Consider the following 21232-nt stretch of genomic DNA (forward strand, 5'->3'; position numbering starts at 1 on the left):
CTGTAGGCAGAAGGAAGGCAGAATGAGCCTGACACTGACGAATAGGGCGCCTGCAAGCATGCTGATGTGTATGTGTCTGCATGCGCACGCCCCTGTGCATGTATATGTGAGAGGGAGAGAAGAGAGACATTTGCAGCAAAGTCGAGGGAGGCCCCCGCCAGTAGCATGCGCATGGCTGATGTCCTGACAACCAAAACAAAGCCATTTTTGCGAAGTGGAGGTCAGCAAAAGAAGAGATGATGCAACCTCGTTCACCATCGCCTTCCTTCACACATACAGAGATTGTATTTTTAGATCTACTGCTGATTATTATTCATGTTTGCTTTGTTTGATCTATTGACTCATGTCACTCTTTTTTGCAAAGAAAGAACAAGGCAGAAAGAGAAGGGAAGAGGGGAAGAGGCATCTGTCGACAGAGGGAACAAAGCAGGAAGTGAGACATAAAGGGAAAAACAGGGAGACACGGAGAGAAAAGTCACAGCCCGGACAAAGACGTTGCCTGCACGTCCACCCCCACACCAGCGGCCTTGGCTGCCAAATCGCTGAGGGAGAGAACAGCTGCTGGGCCACTGGGCAAGCTGTGAGACGGTCAAGGGGAGTGCTGCTTCACCAATCCCCAGGGGGGAGGGAGGGAGGGAGAGGCTTCAATAGGATTCATGCCATTTTCATTCACCCTCCCCTCCTCCCCTCCTGCTCTAGTAATGACATTACTGCTGAATACACGAACAGCTGGATTGACCGCACAGATGCATGCACTGCTCGATGTTTACAGGTTTCAGAATCAAATGAGAGCTGTGTTGTAGCTACAGGGTTGTGTTGTCATTGTTGGCATGTGAATAATGGTGGTTAACAGCACGCCCTCTTGTGAAATAGGATGAAACATCATTGTATCAAGAGCTTCCTGACAAAGGTTCAACTGTGAAGAAATGACTGTAAAATACAATGAAAGGCCGTTTTTCCAACATAGAGGAGAATTCCTTAATGTTTTACTCACGAAACTGAGCAAGTAAACGAGGGAGCACGAGAGATGCAAATGTTGGCCTGGTTTTCTTAGTGACATGTAAATTGTTTTGGCTGTCCCGACCTTTTGTTTTTGCATAAATCATAGGTTTGCCTGATTGGAAATAAAGTTACATTGTAGGTTTATCTGCTCATAACAAGGTTTAAGACCAGAAATGTGCTTAAAAGCATAATAAATGACATTATATAAATGTGTCACTTCAAAAAAAGGCAGATAAACACTGATAAACTCCTGTTACATGGGCCAGTTCAGATAAAGTGTTGAAGCAGGACAACGGAAACTGACTCAGTAATGTCAGTTTTACAGCAGTATCTCGCTAATTAACTGCTAACATTTTCCAGAAGAGCTACCAGAAGCATATCTGACCAGGCACGGCTTTAGCAGCAAATCTTCTTAGTGTATTGAATTGAGAAAGAGTGCGTTCTATCGTTTATTAATTCAACTTTTCATTTGTAAGGCAAAAAATAATTTATTTCCTCTCTCAAAAGTTACATAATCTCTCTGTAAAGCAAGAAGCCGCGGGGGCTTGACGTGCACGGAGCTGTTTTCTTTGCTGATATTATCCACGTTAACACTCTGCTTTGTGCCCCGGGGTATGTTCATGGTGGCCCCGCACTTGAGAGCAACACAAACATTCACAAGTGTTGTCGATCATTGAAAACTGTACAGTGTGTATCATAATACTTTGCTAAACAGCAGCACGACTTCTGCAGCAGCCGAGTCTTTGCAGACTTCATATTTTGTGATACTCAGAGAGCAGTGGCTGATTGTTTTCAGTAATTCATGACTTGTAAATAATAATAATAGTTGTGACAACAGTAAAAACAACAAACACCCAGAACTAACTGAAGTGAACCAGAATTATGTTGACCATCGTGTTATGCTCAAGTATTATACCATCAGTCAAACAGTGAATGTGAATTTAATTTGTATTCATTTATATGTTCTGGGCATTGAAGGAAAATTCTTATTAAATTACATTTTTTAACTAACTTTGATAAATTACTAATACTAGCTAATAGAAACAAAATGATTCCTGAGACGATACAGCTGTCTGAGAGTTAAAGAAGAGCCAATGCCAGCTTTTCTTTGTCCCTGTGAACTCGTCAGACCTTACTGTAATACACCGCCCATTCCCTTTTCTCCACGTCAGGGGTGTGTCCCTTTGCAAATCCATTTGCTGCTCCGTTGGCCTCTCCATTCAGTTTGCCATTGTTTTCACCGTCCATTTGGTCCTTTCTCAGAGCCAGAGCTGGTTTAGAGGCGTGCCAGTTCCACAAAACTTTGTTCATATCATCCTGGGCCCTGATACCCAGCAGCTTGTCTTCATCACTTCTCTTCTTATCCTCGTCTTCGTCGTCGCTGTCGCCCTTGCCGGAGCGATGGTGGTGGAAGCTGCGCATCTCCCCACTGATGTTCTCAAAGTACTGGTGGATGCAGACCTTGGCGAAGCTCTTGGCGTGCTCCTTACAGGTGTCATCGAACATCTTGCGCTCGATCTCAATGTAATGAGACCAGTACTTGGTCTTGAGGAAGGCAGCTTGACTAAAGCATGGTCGAATGGCTCGGATCAGGAAGGCCGTGAAGGTGATCATGAGCAGGAACATCCATCCGCATGCCTGTAAAATATAAAAAATATAGACATTATTAAATGTGTTGGTGAGGCCAAATGAGCATTAAATATAAAAACCAGAGAGACGGACTTTGGTTAAGAATCTGGCTGATGTTTTGTTGTGTTTGTGTTCTTGCCGATATTGAAGATCGTGGAAGTCACATACTCCAATGTGTGATAAATATCTAGGAGCTTTCTGACAGTTTCATAGCTCGTTAACAGAATCTGAATATCAATAGACTTTCAGAGACATGTTACTTTTAAGCCTGCATGAATGCCCTCGGACTGATCAAAGACCTAAATAACAGTGTGGGTGTTTTTGGATGGATTGAAATAGGTCCCAGTGCCATGAATAATAAATTTAGAGGCTTATCTTTTCCTCTAATAAGCGAACAGGAAAGCTTCAGTGAGCTCAAAGTGCAAGGCTAGAGTCGGGTGGGGAGATTTAAGTTAAATACAGTTCTTAAGGAATAAAGCAAGGGAAATTGAATTTGATTAGTCATCATTTCCTGCGATGAAGTTCGAAAACTGCCTGCTGAAAGTGTCCCCAACTTTGGCCACACTGTCTAGACTACAAATGCTTTTATAGTCAGAGATTCCCCAAATACTAAAAACAATGTTTCTGTCGTGAAATCCACAGGTTAATTCTGAGGACGTGGCCGGTGTCTTCTATAGGCCTTTTTCACAGCAGTCATTTTACTTGTCATAAAGGTTTTACAATTAACATTAATGATCACTCTCTTCAAGTCAAGTGTCCCAGTTAGCTGTGACGGCGAACCAGCATTTACACCAGAACCCTGAATCTGAAGCAGAGCAATGGCATTCAGCCACCAGACATTTTAGTATTTACACCTGTGCTCTTTACACCCTGATATTTCAAAACGTCTTCTGCATGTGAAAAAGACCTAAAGTTGATGACAACAGATTTACTGATGAAATGTTCTTGTTGTTACATCTAAAAATACAGTTAAATCTCCAAACAACCATGCTAGCTTATAGCTAACAGTAGTAGCCACGTCTATTCAGAGTTATTTTTCACATTCAGTCCAGAATTCCTCTTAAATGTGCCATTTAACTGACGTTTGGTCTTTAAAATTTACATTTTTATCTCCATGCATGCAAACTAATTACCTCTAATTTTAATACAAGTTAAAATGCAGAAATGTGTGGGGGAAATAAATCAGATGTCTACCTGTGATATACACTTGATGTATCGTGATGCTGCGTCTCTTACTTCCTGATGCTCAAATAGGTCTTTGCATGGAATCCTCGCCAGCAGTCTGAGCTTCTCCACCTCTGACATCCCCGTCAGCAGACTGTAATTCCCAAACATGTCAATATCCAAGTTGATGCTGAAAGCACAGAGGAAGCTCTTCCCATCCATGAGAGTGACAGACACCCACACTGCAGGTGCTATTAAGGATCTCTGTGTGATTGAGCAGAACATGTAGCGGAGGATTGTTGGATCCTTGCTTCGTTTCCCTGTGGGTCTTTTCCATTCGTCTGTGAGCGCTGACACGTTATTGTTCATTACAAAACCTAACAGAAAGAACCATATCGTTGGAATAATGAGCAGTCCGATGCCATAGGTGTAGTTGTATTCTGGCATACAGGGGCAGCTGAACTCAAAGGCAGAGTACATCTGTGCACTAGCCAGTGCCATGATGCCACAGATCCCGTTCATAAAGGATTCCTGGTTGGACTGGAGGAACTGGAACATCATACGAAACTTATCCATTTTGGGAGATGTGGTGGATCTTTGGTTCGGATGGAATTGTATCTATGAAAGCAAGTGCAGTCGGAAGTTTGAAATCAATCAGTGGAAGAAAAAGCGCATATAAGTTGCTTGAGAACAAGTTTCACCGTATTGTGTTGAATGAAGGTTTAGCCAGAACCACTCTCATCGTACCCTCTACAGGGATTATTAATTGCAACTAATGGCTTTATTAATGATTTGTGCACCATATAACATTGAATGAATGTTGATAAGTCACTAACAAAGGGCCAAAGACTTCTCACTTTTTAATAATCCTACAGCAAATGTTAGTAACTCGTCATTTATAAGTGTTAATAACTCATTCATAGAAGGTGTTACAATAATAATCCAAGACTGTTAACAATAAGTAGTTATAAAATACGATCGCAATGCTCCGCAGAGGTTTAGCAGACAGAGAGACTTCACCAAACCCGGCAATCCAAAAGTTGTTCTTAATAAAGGCGTATTACTTTAAAGCGTAAAGGATTTAAATACATTGATAAAGCTGGTCATATATTGGTGACTTTTTAGAAAGTGGTACCAGAATATCATATGCTGATAGTGAACTATGACTGTTCTTCTAAACCATCTTTCATCAGTTTGATACAGAGATTATGATACAAAGTCAGGCATAAATCATTGATCAGAAAGAAACATAAAAACACACATACCTATTTTCTTAACGTTGGATGAACAGAAGGAGAGGAACAAATATCATACAGTAACAAGATGGTCCATGGTAGTTAACTTAGAGTTCTTTATATACTTATTAGACATCGTAGCTCGGACTGACTGAAAGGTGTTTGTCGAGTTCTCTGTGGTGATGTTCAAAGCCGACCACATCATCTGTCACCATGCCCCTCCCTTAACAGGTGTTCAGTGTGATGTAACAACAGATTGTCATTCAGTGCACATTTTACTCAAAAGTAAACCTGTTACCGTTCTCACAAACACACTTCCAGCTGGTCCTTTTGAAATGCATCCATTTCACTATTCTTTGTCTTTCTCTCTTATGTGACGTTCGTATGTGGTTGTGTTCATTCAAGTCACCTGGACCTCTGGGATGCAGTGTTGTTTAAACAATCCTGACATGCAAAGATGATCTCAATACATTCAAATAGCCGTGGCTTTGGCTGGAAAATGTGGTCGTTGTCTACGAGGTGAAGGGTGAATCTGTTTCCACTTGCTTCATCAGAACCAAATAAATCAAAAGCTTATCTCGGGCAAAATATCAAGGCAACTGCAGCCGCTGAGTGAGGCAGAGCTCGAGAAACCAGTTAGAAGCCCACAAGAGGATAACAGGCCGGGGCTTACTCTGCTATTCATAGATGCAAACCATTTTCCACACATTGTTTTCATTTGAACAATAGTGAGTGGCCTAATGGTTGGTCCTTTATATTACAAAAAACATACTGTAACCTTTTGATTCATTCAGTGACTCACTGGTTCACTTCATACTATTATGAATATGCAGTTAAACTTACAGGAAGTTTGTGCTATCTGTTTGCTTCTGTGTATCGCACCGGAAAGTGTCACAGCAGAGCAGATGGGCAGGGTGTGCAGGAAACAAGTCACGAAAGAAGACCTGCAATGACATCTAAAATAGGAAGAGAACACTGAGCCTGTGGCTGTGCGAGGTTCGTCTCTTGCTTCCTCCTTTGTACCAATAATTCACGCATTACCGGAACATCGCAAAGCTGAGATAACTAATCACTTCTTTTGGTGTGTATTCTTCTTCTTCTTCTTCTTCTTCTTCTTCTCCTTTAATTTTAAGTGCAGTAATAAATGGTGTTTTATATACAATGTGATCACAGAAACGAGTAGAGAGGATGCTTCCAGGCCATCGAGGAAGTAGCTTCTTTCTTTGCTTTGCATCATTATGAAATTTGCCTGCAGGAACATTTCTCACATTTTTCACGTATTTGCAAGGACTTCTATTCTATTCTATCTATTCCTTTTTTTTCTTCCTCCCGTTTTCTTAAACATCTTTTGAAGAACACTAATGCATTTTTCAAAATGACTGAAATTATTTTTAACAATTCTTTATGCTGTCTAACTCATTCACAGACAGTATTGACGATGCCAGATACTCTGCTGCGAGTGTTGGTGGTAGCTCTGGGTCTCCTAACGTATCCGAGGGACCAGCCCGGGGTTGAGGAATGGGATGAGGTCACCACAGTGGGCATGCAAAAGCATGAAGAGAGGCTGTTGGTGGGAGGAGAGAAACTGGACCACAAAATGACGCCTGTCAGGGAGGAAATCCCACATACTGATAAAAGAGGGCCTCAGGATGATGTAAAAAACATTCAGTCTGATCAACGTGTGACTGAAAAAGACACGATGTCAGTCTTACAAGGTGTGTCTGTCATCCATCAAGATTCAGAGGAGGAAGTTGCTGATCACAACTCATCAGAAAGAGGACAAGTTAAAGAAAATTCAGATCCAAGTTGGCCTCAAAACTCCAAAAGTGAACCTGAGACTGCTCTGAAGACTTCACAAATTGACAGTGAGCAAAATGGAGCCCCAGAAGGGCAACAAGAAAAGCCTAAAGAGAAGGAAGTGTTCAGCCCCAAAGAACAAGAATCACCTCCGTCACACCGTCACGTCATCACACCAGAAAATGAAACTTCAGAGGACATCACTGACTGGGAGGGGGATTTCCTCTGCTACACATGGAACATACTCTCCATCATTTCTTTGATCCGCTTCTTTAGGAAATACCGAAGAAAACAATCTCAAATGAAAGAAGAAGAAACCAAGGCCTTCCCAGGGACCTGCACCACTGCTGAAGCGCTGCTGCCAGACAACGACACTCTGCGGAAATTTCACTCTAAATGTTTGGAAGTCTCCTCCGATAAGAAGTGGAAGGAGTTCTTGGAGGGGTTTACAAAGGATCTGTTTGCAGCCATGAGGACCGTCTGTGATAGCAATGGTGGTATGGTGATTGAGGACTTTCAGATAGTGGACGTGTGCGACATCATCGTCCCCTTCACCCCACCTTATCCATACAGTTTCCAGTGTCAGCTGTGGAACAGTGAGCCAAATGACATGCTGCCAGATATGCAAGCCTGTGGTCAAATCAAACTGGTGGAAGATGAGAAAATCCAAAATGGCTGCCACTGTCAGTCTCCTAATTCAGATGATATGGTGTGCTTGCTGCATTGTGAGGCTGAGAGTGTGAAGACGAAGATGACTGATATTCGTGATGTCCTTCTTTGCACAAAGAACTCCCCCTTCCTTTCAAAATCACTGGTTACCAGATGGTTTCAGAGCACTATCAAACAAGCGTGGGAACAGATTTCACACAAGTACGAGTTTGAGCTCAACATTAGCTACATTAGCGCTCCGGGTGCTCTGATAGTTAGATTCAGATCAGGGAAGAAGATTAGCTTCAGTATGCGTCCTGTGGTTAAAGTCAACACTGATGCCCATTTCTTCATTACTCATTGCTCCCCAAACAACTTGGATACTTCCTGGACACTCTCCCTGACCTACTATGAAGATAGTTTGTCAGAGCACATCTCTAAACGCCTGCCTGTAAACTCATGCCACAGACAAACTCTTGAAATTGCACTTTTCCTTCACAAGAGACAGACAGCACTGTCAGGAAGCAGTGCTCTCAAGGATGTTCATTTCAAAGCTGCACTAATGCATCTGCTTTTGACCAAAGACCCATCACAGTGGAAACCAAATCTTGTGGCTTGTAGGCTACGGGACTTACTGGCCTTCATGGAGAGAAGCCTCAAGAAAAAACTGCTGCAGCATGTTCTTATTGGGAACCCTTTAAGACAGCGAGTTATTGAACTTCCTGCTGAATATACTCATGCAAAGACCGTGAATCTCTTCCATCCCCTTGTGGTCCACAACTGTATCTACAAAAATGCTGTGATGCATTTCCAGGAAATGCTTAGAAACGCACACATGCTGATACATGATTATCTCGATTAACAGCTCCATTCGTTTACTAAATCAGTAGCCTTAAGTGTGCAGTCTAAGATATATTTTGAATCTGGTCACTGTTAAGATCAAGGTGAATCATGTCCATACTTCATGACTATTGCAATGGAAACTTCAGATACAAGAGATTAGCAATTTATTTTTAAAATTCACATTTGAAATAAGACAAAACTACTACTACTACTCCTCCACAAAAAAAAATAAAGTTTGTATATCATTTACATCTCAAGAGTACCACATTGTCAAAAAAAAGGATAAGCACATTGGATTAGCATCAAAATCGCCTGTACATGACAGTGAAATGCTTTATGAATTGATGCTAAAGTTAAAGATCATGTGTAAACATACCTTTTGCCATTGCCATGGAGCAGGTTGAGTCACAGCAGGTGCACACAGAGTCATCACCGTACAGCACCTTCCACCTAAAGTATAAACAGTTATCAGCCTTTGAACTCTGAGCTGGAGTAAGTTTCCCCAAAGAGAAGTCTCAGTGCATGTAGAGTTGCTGAAAGACATTGGATTGGGGAGTTAACACGTTTTTATTTGACATTATAGAGCTCTGTACCACTTGCTCTTGACAGTACATGTGATGAAGAGTCCTTGAAGATCAAGGCACCAACACTGACACCGATGATTTCGTTCCCTGATGCTGTGGCAAAGTGAGAAATGTCAGTAAATGGACAATTTTAGGTACTTTCAAAGTTAAGCAGGGCTGCTACAAATGGTCACCATTTTCTGTGATTGGGTTTCAAAATAAAAAAACTTTTTGCAGGGAAATAATTCATCCCTACCTGAGCAATAAGCGGTTTAAATATACAAGTGATGAATTCCTGAGAATACTTGTATGCGTATTGAATGCTTGCCTATAGTATATTCTAGCAGACCTTCAAATGCTTAAGGAATTGCTTTAGTGACAAATAAAAAAATGTGTATGAACTAAAGTGTGTTTCAGCTGGCTTTTGTATTCTGCAATCAACCCTTACATCCCTACATCTACTGCAAATTCCAATCATGAGCAAACAATGAGAGGTAACTGATAATAATCACACTATCTCTGTATTTTCATACACCTGTGTGGCTTTGTAAGGTATATCATAATGTGACATTTTCTTTTGCATTACATTGGAGAAAATAAGTATTAAATCAGTAAATTAAATTTACTCAAGTAAGACTAAGTAGTGTTTACTTAAATATATAAGAAAAAGTGACCTGTATTAGTATTATGTATTAAATCAATTGAGGGATAAAATAACATTAAAAGCTTCAATAAAAAATCGTATCTTATTAAAATGTTTTAAATTGAGTTATATGTAGGCTACACATAACATCAATAAGATCAATCCAAAATCAAAAGATCAAGTGAATTCAGAACGTGAGGGACATTTAGAAAACTTTGGTTGGTGAATATTAAATCCGACAAATAAAAAAAAAGTGAATAACATTTTTGGAGGTTGTTTTATTTTATAAATCATACCCGGATATTACGTGGCTGATGACGTCAACACCAGGAAGTTCCAACGCAATCCCCTTGGCCAAACGTTGTACTCGGAAGCTCAGTGTCCCTCGTTGTCTTTTTTCTTCATAAACAAAGTGAAACAATCGTCTTTGATTTGGCAGATTATCGTTTTATGTGGGACTCAGCAGCCTCGTGTTTACTTTGTGTCACCTGTTTGCACTGGAATCTGTTATTATCGTTGGTGCTAGCTAACAGCTAGCTACGGTTGTTTTGGTTGTTAATGTGAACATTAACGTCACGTCGACGTGCCTGCGCTGAGCTTTAAGTGCTACTAACGCACTTTGAAAAGTTTATTCGATATATTCCTGACGAACTAGGCTTGTTTTTATCTTACTGACTTTACAAAGAACAGAGTTAATGTAAATCCTGGGTGGTGTACCTGTTAGCTGTTTAGCTAACGTCAACGGCGGTCGCCTAGCTTTAGCTACCAGTTTAGGGACCATTTGGTTTGTCCCTTGCCCCGAATAGTGGACGTCTGGCGGGCTTAAAAGCTGCCTGTGAACCGGATCCAATGCGTGGGATGATGGGCACACAGACTAGTCCCGTCAAGAGTTACGATTATCTCCTGAAATTTCTTTTGGTGGGAGACAGCGATGTTGGAAAAGGAGAAATCTTGGACAGTTTACAAGACGGATCAGTAGAGTCTCCGTATGCCTACAGCAGTGGTGAGTAACTATCTCTGCTTTTGTTCAGTTGTTTAGAAATGAATTACAAAGCCCGGATTGACCAACATCAACTCACTTTGTGTGTAATCGCAGGGATTGATTACAAGACCACCACAATTCTGCTGGATGGGAGAAGAGTGAAACTAGAGTTATGGTGGGTGTTTTAGCAAAGTATAATTATCAAGTCCAAAGTGATGAAATGGACAAACGCAAAACATAGTAGTGTACTCACTGTAACATGCCCGTTTGTGTCTTCCACAGGGACACATCGGGGCAGGGCAGATTCTGCACCATCTTCAGGTCGTACTCTCGTGGAGCACAGGTGAGAACTATAAAGCAATGTTTGTGTTCTCCATCATTATGTCACTCTGTACATGTGTCAACATGTCTGGCTTTTATTCCACAGGGCATCCTGCTTGTGTATGACATCACTAACGCCTGGTCGTTTGATGGCATTGACCGCTGGATACGGGAAATTGACGAGGTAACTCCATTCGACACGTTTTCTGCTTGACAAAGATATATATATATATATATATATATATATATATATATATAGATAGTTACGTGACCTAAACGCATTCCCATATTGTTTGTGTCCATCAGCATGCCCCAGGTGTACCCAGGATCCTGGTGGGAAATCGTCTTCACCTGGCTTTCAAGCGGCAGGTACCGACGGAGCAGGCCAGGGCCTATGCCGAGAAGAACAGCATGACTTTCTTTGAGGTCAGTCCGCTGTGCAACTTCAACGTTATCGAGTCTTTCACAGAACTTTCACGCACTGTGCTGATGAGGCACGGGATGGAGAAATTCTGGAGGCCCAACAGAGGTGAGTTTAAGAATTGTTTTCTTTTAAGATTAGGAATATATGTTTGTTTCCCTCTATGGTAGAAAAAGAGTGGGTTCTCATATCTCTTGCCGTTTCATTTCTCTAAATTTTGAGATATTTACCTCAAAATTTTCTCCCACCACCTCAGTGTAGGGGCAACATAGTACAGTTTATGAGCAAGCTGAAAAGATAGTATCTGACATGACATCCAGTCGTAACATTCATATTCCACCTTCTTGTCCCACAGTCTTCAGCCTCCAAGATCTGTGCTGCCGCTCCATCGTCTCCTGCACGCCGGTGCACCTCATTGACAAACTGCCCCTCCCCGTGGCCATCAAGTCCCACCTCAAGTCTTTCTCCGTGGCCAACGGCATGAACGCAGTCATGATGCACGGACGCTCCTACGCGGTGGCCCACAGTGCAGCCTCGGGCGGTGGCAGCGGCGGGAGCAAAGCCAACAGTCTGAAACGCTCAAAGTCCTTCAGGCCTCCGCAGAGTCCTCCGACGAGCTCGTCGTCAACCTCTAAGGGGAACTGTAAGATTTCATAGTGATGAGTGGACGTATGGTTGCCAGTATGGTTGCCAGGTGTTGTTGCTCCAAGAGGTCACAAGGCCATCGGAGAGCACGGAGAGCCACCAGCAGTCTTCACCAGAAACGGAGATATAGCTGTGAACTCGCATTGATCTTTGGGAGCTGCCTCGGATGGTTGGATTGTTCTCTTACCTCCAGGGGCTCACTGTTATCAAGGCAAACAAGAGTTCCCTGGGACGAACAGATGTGAATCAAGGATTGTTGCTCACCTGTTAACACTACGAATGAGTGGAGGGACATTAGATAAGCTTTCATTTGGAAAATGATCGTTTATTGTATTTAAAGTTGTAAATGTGCCGTGTGTGCCGTGCTTGTTTTGGTCAGTGTGTGTGATCTTGGAAAGGAGCTTCTTCTGATTGTTTTGTCTTGATGTTTTGGTGTACAACTTATTTGTGTGTCTTACGCTCTTGTCTACCTTGGAAAATTCCTGTTGCAACCTCAACGGTGCTCAGCTACTTATTTAAAACTCAGATCAGTTATTTAAAAAAAAAAATAAGACTTAAAGCTGAAATTGAATGTCGTGAGAAGAGCAAGGGTTCAGCATAGTACTGGATTTTAGATAAATTACAAAACAATTGAAACTCATTCTTAGCCTGGCACTTCTCGATCTGTGAAGCTGTCCAGTTTGTTTTAAGACTTCCTGCGGTGTCCCTTAATTTCCGCCCAAATGAATCCACCCTCCATCTCCACCAGTCTTTGGTTTGAACATCTGTTGACTTTCTCAGGCCATTTTTGCCTCTAAATCTAATTTGCAGGACCATCTATCAACCCGTTAACCCTCGGGGCTATTCAGAGAGGAAACCTTAAACAAACTCAGATGTGCACATTGTTTGCTCAGTCACGACGTTATGCCTTCAGAAGGTGCTGCCGTCGTGTCTGTAGGTCCTGAACAGGAATTTGTGAACTCACGAGTCATTGGTGAGAGGAATATTTTAATGTTAATGCTTTTTGGATCTTTTATTTATACGCAATGTATTTATGAATGTAAAACCAGATTCATCTGCTATTTTGTGGTAATATGTGAAACTAAGAATCAGAGGTGGAAGGTCACAGGGTACATATTGTGATATTCTTATTAAGCGTTGGGTATTACTGTAAATTAATTCTCATTTTCTAACCCTGTGATTAATTAGTGTACATTAAGAAGGTTTTGAATGGTTGTTTATGAGAACAAAGTAATGTCAGATGAACATGAAGACTTCTGAAAGGCTTGGATTTTAAATTGGATGTAACTAATAATGTTTCTTTTAATAATTTACAGAAATGTTTTTAATTTGACACACAGTTTTCTTTCCACCTCTGATTAGCGTGCTGTATTTCCACTATAAACATTCCGTGTCATGGCTTTGTGTCTTTGAGGCCGTAAAGAATTGGTGCATGTTTCCTACCAGCGCCTGTTTAATGTGGTGTGTTGAGACCAGTTCAACAGAACATTAAGCTCTCTGTGTAAACGTGTGATGATGATTGTTGCTATCAGAGCTGTGTCTCTGACGGTTTGTCTCCACTGAAACAGTCACCCAACACAATAAAGGGTGAAGCTACAGGTTCGCTTTGTGTTTTCATCAATTTATTCGCTGCTGCAATGATTTTTCATTTATTTATCATTGTGGGAATATTTTTTTTGTACCCTTTCCTTTGTCCAGTGGAGGGCCGCCGTTGCTCCAGTGCAACAAAACCCGTTGGGAGGGTGGGTTTTTGGGGGGGCTGAATTGATTAGCCGCTCTCTCGGTATTGGCCAGTTTCGGATAACCGGCACGTCGCTGCAGCGCATGAATACAGCGCGGTCAAAAGTCACCCAGAGGTTGCGGGGGTCACTTTTAATGAAAAGATGCGGGGTGCTAGTTCTCACCGCCTCGAGGCCTGCGCCGGGACAAAGATGAGTCGCACACTATTGAAAATGTGGCGCTTCACGCCTTCCCACCTGACCGTGGCGTCTCTGAGCTCCGTGTGAATGAGCGTCGGTGCTAAAGTGACCGACGTCTAGACAAGAAGGACGTAAACATGTTTTGCTGCCCAGACATGATGCGACACGCCCCGTGTTTGGTTTGTGGCGCATTCCGCTTTTTCACAGTTTGCTCTGTGATTTGTGCGAGAAGAGAGTAGTGTCTACAGAAGTTTATGCTTCTTAAAAACTGCAGATAATATTTAATTATAACCGAAAATCAACTATAGAACTAACAACTTCAACAGCTCTCTGGAAGAAAACGGCTCATTCTCTTATTTATGAATGGCACCTCTATAAATACTGTCTGGACACGTTTAACGTTGGATTTCTCACCGGAATGTGTAGCTCCGTGCACCCGGTTGTTGGGACAGCTTGCCACCACGGCCACACGTTTTCTTTGATGATTTTACAATGTTTGTCCAGTTGCTTAGCGCATGGTGCTGCTTCATAAGAGTTCCAGACACCGGAGGACCATGGGGGCGGTCAGAGGGGCTGCCCTTTCCACCTCCATTCACTCTCTGAAAGGCTGATGTTGCGTCTTTCTCTCTCATTGTGCACTTTCGTTCGCTGTTCGGGGAAATCGACCTGAATGAGAGTTTGCCCATTGTTGCAAGAGTTTTGGTTATCAAGGCAAATGTTTCATGCAACCAAACTGCATGTTACACGCGTTTTTCTTGGATCTTTTTTGTTCAATAGATGTCCAGCGCATGGGAACTCGTCTTGATCTTTGGAATTGCTACAACGCTCCTCTCTGCGCGCAGCAAACTCCTTTCCACATGCTGAACGGACGACCACGTTCGCGCATCGACAGTAGATTTATTTCAGATTTGAAAACCTAAAGGAGGAATGGATTTACTCGGTTGGCGACTCATGCAAAAAAGCAATAATGTATAAAATCCCTCTACAACTTTTGGAGGATAGATGTCTAAAGGATACAAGTTGGAAAAATGCACCCAACTCAAATAAACTAGTGATAGGATGGATACGTGCGTATTTGTTGATGCTCCTGGTTTGCGAATTACCCGAACTTTCTTTGTGTGCAAGTGTGGCAGGATCCAAAGCTGAACACGAAGGATTTTGTCCTAACAAGTTGAATTCCAATCTCTGGGTCGATGCGCAAAGCACCTGCGAGAGAGAATGCAACGTCGATGAGGTGGAGTTATTTATTTTATCCTCATTATTGATTAACTTATAATCGTGTGTTCATTTGGTGTTTTGTTCATTTAAATCTGCTTTCATAAATGCTGGTTTGTGTGTGCAGGACTGTGCAGACTTTGAGAAATGCTGCACCAACGTGTGTGGTTTCAACAGCTGTGTGGCTGCACGTTTCTCTGATGGCACCCCTGCCCAGCCAGATGGGCAGGGTGGAGGAGAAGGAAGTGATGCCCCCACCTCCACAGCTACCTGCGAGGGCTTTCTCTGCAGCCAGCAGGGAGCGACTTGTGACATCTGGGATGGACAGCCCATCTGCAAGTGCCTGGACCGGTGTGAGAAAGAGCCCAACTTCACGTGCGCTTCAGACGGCCTCACCTACTTCAACCGCTGCTACATGGACGCAGAGGCCTGCATTGGTGGGGTGACTTTAACTGTGGTCCCCTGCCGCTTTTACCTGGCCGGGCCCCACACCAGTCCACTGCCTCAGGACACTACAGCTAACCCCACTCCAACATCCTCCCAGGAGGACCCCATGCCCCCCACACTGTACTCCAACCCTCACCACCAGTCCATCTATGTCGGAGGCACAGTCAGCTTCCACTGTGACGTTATTGGAGCCCCCAGACCTGATGTAACATGGGAGAAACAGAGGGAAAGGCGCGAGCGGCTCGTCATGAGGCCTGACCAGATGTATGGCAACGTGGTCATCACCAACATCGGTCAGCTTGTCATTTACAACGCCCAGGTGTGGGATACAGGTATCTACTCATGCATCGCACGGAACTCTGCGGGAGTTCTTCGTGCAGAATACCCGCTGTCTGTCATCCGCCGGGCCGGCGACGATTTCTCTGAAGACCCTGAGATGCCCATGGGAAGGCCATTCTCACCAGCAGACTGCCTGGCTGAAGTAGACCTGAGAGTGTGCAGTGGTGAGCGTCACGTGGACTGGTATTATGACAGCAACCTGGGCTCCTGCATGGCCTTCAGCAATGGCGGATGCGACGACAGCCGCAACCGATTTGAGTCTTATGAGGAGTGCAAGGCCTCCTGTCAGAGAGAAGGGATGGGCATCTGCTCCCTGCCTGCTGTCCAGGGCCCTTGTAAATCTTGGGAGCCACGTTGGGCCTGGAATTCCCTCTTGAAACAGTGCCAGCCCTACGCCTATGGTGGCTGCCATGGGAATGCCAACAGCTTCAGCACCAAGAAGGATTGTGAGGCAAACTGCCCACAGCCCAAAAGGAAACCTTGTAAGACCTGTCGGGTGAAGGGGAAAATGGTGCCCAGCTTATGCCGGAGTGACTTTGCTATCGTGGGGCGGCTGACAGAGCTGGTGGAGGATCTGGACTCAGGGTTAGCCCGCTTTAGCTTGGAAGAGGTCCTGAGAGATGAAAAGATGGGATTGACTTTCCTCAATACCAAACACCTAGAGGTGACTATTGCCAAGGTAGACTGGAGCTGTCCCTGTCCCAATATCACCATGGAGGAAAACCCTTTGCTGGTGATGGGTGTCGTGCAGGATGGCATGGCCATCATCCAATCAGACAGCTACGTCAGAGCCATAACTGAACGCAGACTCAAGAAGCTACGTGAGGTCCTAAATAAAAAGACCTGTGAGGTATAGTAGAAGTCCCAAGACTCGGACCCGTTGGCCCACATAGGGTCTGTGGTCACCTTTACCTTTAGCACTGAACATGGGCATTAGAATTGCAAGCTGATATATTTACTTTTAATCAAATGACGCAAATGTTATATGTTAATGTAGATATGAGATATAATTTACATGTACAATATATATTCATCGCAACACAGGTTGTACTACATTCCAGGTGTGTTGTGAGTCCATTAATATCAATGCTGAAATGTTACTATAAATATAGATATTCTTTCTTTTGACATGTATTCTGTATGTTTCTGAAAAATAAGATAGTAGCCACACAAGTTGATCAACTTACAAAAATGCCTAGCTTGTGCCGCTATAGGAATAGACGCCTAAATAACCTCTATATTGTGTTTTTCTGTTTTATTGTATTGTGTTTATTATATATTGGGCTCTTTAGACTTGTCATTTAGGTGTGTTGTAGGTTTTTTTCCGTTACCTTTTGTTATGTATGATTTCAAGATCTAACGCGCAGCACATTGCTTCTTCAATATCTCCCTTTGCAAAGCACTTCTTCTAACGTAGTTCTACTGACAGTCCGCAAACTGAATGAAGAAAAAGAAAGAGTAGTCGTCTGCATCAAGGCACAGATAGCACAGAGACAACATATCAGTGAGCCTTTTTACTCAAGTGTGCAATACAGAAGAATATATGATGGATTACAGCAGTTCAGTTTGGATCAAACAACTTCATTTGTGTCAATTTGTTTCAGAATATGGGGAAACAATTCATTGAAAGTTCTGGAAAATTTGGCAATGTATCCGAGCTTCAAGTGTGAGTTAAGGCGTTTTGACCCTCCTGCTCTAATACTGGTCTGCACCCAGAGAAGGAACCGCAGGAGTCTTCACACCAAACTCTCCTTCCTGAACAGAAGACACTTGTTGTTTGCAGGCATGTCCACCTAGCAAAGAAAACATTTGAAATCAGACATCGGTAGGCCGACATTACCATAACTGCATTGTTAACTTTGTTATCTTTTTATATTTTAAGGGGGAAAACAAATTGTATTGGATGATTAAATGAGGTGTTTACTTGCCATTTTCTCCAGGAATAAACCGTTGCTTTGTGCTGTAGAACTGAGGAGGGAGATATCCCTGAGCCCCCACTCGGAGTTCCTGTAGGATTAAAACAAATATAGCCTCATAGTTTGCATTATTTATTGAACACGAGCTTGCATGGTTATCTATACGATGCTATTCTCTCTTCCACAAAGCAAACAGATGCTACTGCATGTCAAGGTGAAATCCATGGCTGCTCAAGAAAACCACTCATTTCCTTTCAAATCTCTCCACAAAAGAATTAACTTCCACAATCATCACAAAGATTGTAAAACCAGTTACCTCTGCCGTAGGCTGTAGTCAAAGTCAATATTACTTTGAGGGGTGATCTGACCATTCACTGCATATGGCTGAGGGGAACAACAAAGGATGTTATGTAGCATTTATTGACATTATATACATTTAGATTTGATAATAACATATCATGAATGTGGTAAGTGCATGTTTATAACATGCTTTTTCCACTTACCCCATATATCAACAGAAGGCCCTGCGGCTTCAGCACTACTCCAGCCCCTTTGAATAAACCCTAGAAGAAGAAATCATGATCCCGTCACATGTGGTGGGGGTTGAGAGGCAGGACGGATTACTACTCTAGTCCATTTTGTTCTTGGTCTCTTTTATAGACTCAGAGACCGGAGGCAGGAATTGTAAAAAGGCATCGCTGTACAGTAGTTATGAGTTAAAGGGGTCATACTGTGTATGTACTCTGGGGGACAGACGCTGGACTATTTCAGCTTAATGGAAACACCAGGACCACCAGGACCAGCCGATAGATCACAGCACAAAACTGGCCAGACGTTATCAATTTTAAAAGAAGAAATTAAACATTTCCCTGGTAGAGATTTAAACCACAGCTATGTTTGGGTAGGATCAGCTTGACCCACTAGGACGGCACAGAGTAACTAGTTTTATGCTGCATTGATTTATTACATGCTTTAAAGAAATATGCACCATTTAATAATGCAAAGCAAATAATAAAGGCCTCAAAACCTGATTTTATCTACGGGCCCCACGGCGACACAGAGCCTCAAGATTAGGAAACAATGCAGGTGATGTTTTAACATTTCAGTTTATATTGTGCTTTAGTGGTGCATACGGTGATACCAAACATGTGCAATATATCAAATGACCACACATATAATATGGGGCCTTCAGGGGTCCTGAGGGACCAGGGAAGTTTTGGGCAAGGTTCTTAGGTCCTTGGGTTAGATAAGACCAATCACATGTTAATATAAGCAATTATAAAAAAAATCAGCTGTCCTACCTCAGTGCAAGCCATTGGAGAAATGTGGATCATATTGATGTTGACGACCAGATCGAGGCTCTCTGGCTGAATGCCTCCCCAGTACTGATAGGGCAGAGAAGCATCCAGGTGGATGGCAGGCCTCACATTGTGCAGCTGGTAGTGGGCTCTGTACGCTTCGATACTGAGAATAGGAACAAAAGACATTATTGTAAAAGCACAACAAAACACAGTTATGCATCAGTAGTATTAAATAAACTACCGTAATACCCAAATTCAATGGCCAGTGCCTTGATTCAAGTTTGCTACGCAGAAACGAATAAATACCGTAAATAACCGAGTTTATAAATTGTTTATACGGTACCACAATGATGTCATTTTTTTTTTTACTAACTGATACACACAGACTGTGTTTACCTGGCAAGGGACTGGCGGTCATACTCTGAGGGCTGCCAGATAATGTTCCGCAGGGCCTGAGCGAAGTGTGTGACATGCTGCCCGGTACCGGAGGAGATCTCCAGAGCCTGCAGGGATCTCCCGGTGTTCACGCTCTCCCGGAGCGCTGCGAGGATGGGTTCCTTGTTCCTCTCCGCGGCGGCGGCGTTCAGCATCGTTCCAGACACCGGGTATAACCGTCGAGTTATGCGGTACAGTTTATGAAACAACTCCAGTACAGCTGGGTAACGTCGGTCCAGATTGAATAACTCAACACCACCACCCACGAATGTTTTATTTTCGGGTGAAAATGGTCCACTTCCGCGTTATCTCACGTGACTGAAATGACATCCAATGGGAACACCGGACGGGCTCAAACGCACCTCTTTTGCACAGACGTTAGACCGTCTTCTCCGACATAAATACTCAGTAAACCGTAAGTAGAATTGCCTTCCAGCGCGTGCAAATAAAACAAACGCACATGGATATTAGTTTGGTGATCGCTCTGACATCACTCGGCGCAGAATATCTCCGCTCCCGCGAGCAAAATTGCTTTGAGCGCGAGGGGCGTCCCCTAGCGCGCGACTACTATCACTGCTCTTCTGCTCGCGAAGCTTTCATCTGCTCGCTTGCAAAACTTCCACCTCCTTGCTCGCGAGTAGTTTGGCTTTTTGACAGTAAGTGACCCAGTTACCATTGTTTGCCCAAGGGAATTACCCACAAAGCATTGCAATGTGACGTTAAACACGGGGTAACCAGTGGACGCATGGACACGAAAAAAAGGTAAACAAAGAGGACGGCTCACGTGTGTTCAGCCTGTCACATCAAATTTACTCAGACACATTAAGGGTTAAAGATGGAACAAAATAAACATGAAATCAGAGGATATTTATTTATTCATTCATCAGATATTTGATTTCGTCATTGAAGCTGTTTTGACAAAAACGAGTAAATTATATGAAGTTACCTCTCATCTTGTGAGGAAAGAGCCTGGAAGACTTTCAGATCAGGGACTACAAAATATAAAATAAATACCCACAATTATACATCATATTTTCTGTTGTTTTCATGGTAAAGTGATATGTTGCAGCAAAGTGCTGTCCCATTCGTATTCACACCATTTCAAGCCCTCACAGTCTCTCACACTCAACCACCAGGTGACGTCGTTTGTAATGTGTATTTAAAATGATTTAAGATGTTTTAAGTGTATTTGTGAGACTTTGGAAAAACAGCAGAACCGAATGAATGTTGTTATAATGCATTGTTGATATGACCTTCTTATAAAGTGTTGCCAAAATATCTTCAAATATTATATAGAAATATAAATACTGATTTAAGGCATATAGCATTTTTATCATTTCAAAAGAACATGTGTCCCCATATTCAAACATATTGCTTTTATTACAATGAACACTTTTTATAAATATTTGAGTTGCCTTAGGTTCAAGATGACAGCATTAACATGATAATGAATAGGCTGTTTGTGTGCTTTTTGGAAATTATGCAAAGGCACTAATGGTTGAATATAACACAATGTGCAATAAATATGAGAAGCTGCCCCTGTGGAAAGGCTACCATATATTATTTCACTTTTATTGACCCTATAGACAATTCAAGGTAACGTTTGCCCACTCAGATGGTAAAGATATCTCGTCTGGCCCATGGACTATAATAAAACAAAGACAACACAAGTACATATTTTACATATAGAGGGTTTCTTTATTTAAGGTAAAATAGCATTCAGGTACACATCCTAATTTACAAGATTTACAGTTTCCCACACATTAA

General features: G+C 42.6%; 5 protein-coding genes and 1 long non-coding RNA gene across 7 annotated transcripts; 4 read left to right on the forward strand and 2 right to left on the reverse strand.

The window, feature by feature from the left end:
• Window positions 1-112: 112 nt before the first annotated feature.
• Window positions 113-2741, forward strand: LOC142948511 (uncharacterized). The gene is made up of 2 exons (XR_012953523.1): window positions 113-220; window positions 365-2741. It is a non-coding gene; the product is annotated as an uncharacterized LOC142948511 (long non-coding RNA).
• On the reverse strand, window positions 1445-4406 carry calhm1b (calcium homeostasis modulator 1b). The gene is made up of 2 exons (XM_076090589.1): window positions 3826-4406; window positions 1445-2640 (listed from the first exon to the last, which is right to left on the reverse strand). Exons 1-2 carry the CDS (start codon window positions 4369-4371, stop codon window positions 2128-2130), a joined length of 1059 nt encoding a protein of 352 aa, XP_075946704.1. The 5' UTR covers window positions 4372-4406; the 3' UTR covers window positions 1445-2127.
• Window positions 4407-5524: 1118 nt separating this feature from the next.
• On the forward strand, window positions 5525-9377 carry LOC142948508 (inositol 1,4,5-trisphosphate receptor-interacting protein). 2 transcript variants are annotated; one of them, XM_076090586.1, is made up of 2 exons: window positions 5525-6026; window positions 6457-9377. In XM_076090586.1, exon 2 carries the CDS (start codon window positions 6469-6471, stop codon window positions 8335-8337), a length of 1869 nt encoding a protein of 622 aa, XP_075946701.1. In that variant the 5' UTR covers window positions 5525-6026; window positions 6457-6468; the 3' UTR covers window positions 8338-9377. The 2 variants fall into 2 exon arrangements, with proteins under 2 accessions (XP_075946701.1, XP_075946700.1); XM_076090585.1 differs by having other exon boundaries at window positions 5525-6111; window positions 6457-9376.
• A 480-nt stretch (window positions 9378-9857) lies between these two features.
• On the forward strand, window positions 9858-13491 carry LOC142948513 (ras-related protein Rab-40C-like). Its single transcript, XM_076090590.1, has 6 exons — window positions 9858-10527; window positions 10621-10681; window positions 10789-10849; window positions 10934-11011; window positions 11134-11356; window positions 11604-13491. Exons 1-6 carry the CDS (start codon window positions 10374-10376, stop codon window positions 11903-11905), a joined length of 879 nt encoding a protein of 292 aa, XP_075946705.1. The 5' UTR covers window positions 9858-10373; the 3' UTR covers window positions 11906-13491.
• Window positions 13492-14779: 1288 nt separating this feature from the next.
• Window positions 14780-17833, forward strand: wfikkn1 (WAP, follistatin/kazal, immunoglobulin, kunitz and netrin domain containing 1). Its single transcript, XM_076090592.1, has 2 exons — window positions 14780-15046; window positions 15155-17833. Exons 1-2 carry the CDS (start codon window positions 14780-14782, stop codon window positions 16667-16669), a joined length of 1782 nt encoding a protein of 593 aa, XP_075946707.1. The 3' UTR covers window positions 16670-17833.
• On the reverse strand, window positions 17313-19871 carry mettl26 (methyltransferase like 26). The gene is made up of 6 exons (XM_076090594.1): window positions 19427-19871; window positions 19031-19193; window positions 18233-18292; window positions 18046-18113; window positions 17742-17820; window positions 17313-17606 (listed from the first exon to the last, which is right to left on the reverse strand). Exons 1-6 carry the CDS (start codon window positions 19618-19620, stop codon window positions 17550-17552), a joined length of 621 nt encoding a protein of 206 aa, XP_075946709.1. The 5' UTR covers window positions 19621-19871; the 3' UTR covers window positions 17313-17549.
• Window positions 19872-21232: the final 1361 nt, after the last annotated feature.

The sequence above is a fragment of the Anarhichas minor genome, unplaced genomic scaffold (genome assembly GCF_050575085.1).
Source record: "Anarhichas minor isolate MPS153535 unplaced genomic scaffold, ASM5057508v1 ptg000012l, whole genome shotgun sequence".
NCBI lineage: Eukaryota > Metazoa > Chordata > Actinopteri > Perciformes > Anarhichadidae > Anarhichas > Anarhichas minor.

Bases quoted from the DNA above. Each gene is read 5' to 3' on its own strand.
- LOC142948508 (XM_076090586.1), top strand. From the start codon at position 6,469: ATGCCAGATACTCTGCTGCGAGTGTTGGTGGTAGCTCTGGGTCTCCTA.
- calhm1b (XM_076090589.1), bottom strand. From the start codon at position 4,371: ATGGATAAGTTTCGTATGATGTTCCAGTTCCTCCAGTCCAACCAGGAA. The intron at 2,641-3,825 runs GTAGACATCTGA...TATATTTTACAG, and splicing joins ACATCAAGTGTATATCACAG to GCATGCGGATGGATGTTCCT.
- mettl26 (XM_076090594.1), bottom strand. From the start codon at position 19,620: ATGCTGAACGCCGCCGCCGCGGAGAGGAACAAGGAACCCATCCTCGCA. The intron at 18,293-19,030 runs GTAGGACAGCTG...TTCTTCTTCTAG, and splicing joins CTCCAATGGCTTGCACTGAG to GGTTTATTCAAAGGGGCTGG. The intron at 17,821-18,045 runs GTAACTGGTTTT...TTAATCCTACAG, and splicing joins GACTACAGCCTACGGCAGAG to GAACTCCGAGTGGGGGCTCA.
- LOC142948513 (XM_076090590.1), top strand. From the start codon at position 10,374: ATGCGTGGGATGATGGGCACACAGACTAGTCCCGTCAAGAGTTACGAT. The intron at 10,682-10,788 runs GTGGGTGTTTTA...TGTCTTCCACAG, and splicing joins AGAGTGAAACTAGAGTTATG to GGACACATCGGGGCAGGGCA. The intron at 10,850-10,933 runs GTGAGAACTATA...TTTATTCCACAG, and splicing joins CGTACTCTCGTGGAGCACAG to GGCATCCTGCTTGTGTATGA.
- wfikkn1 (XM_076090592.1), top strand. From the start codon at position 14,780: ATGTATAAAATCCCTCTACAACTTTTGGAGGATAGATGTCTAAAGGAT. The intron at 15,047-15,154 runs GTGGAGTTATTT...TTGTGTGTGCAG, and splicing joins GAGAATGCAACGTCGATGAG to GACTGTGCAGACTTTGAGAA.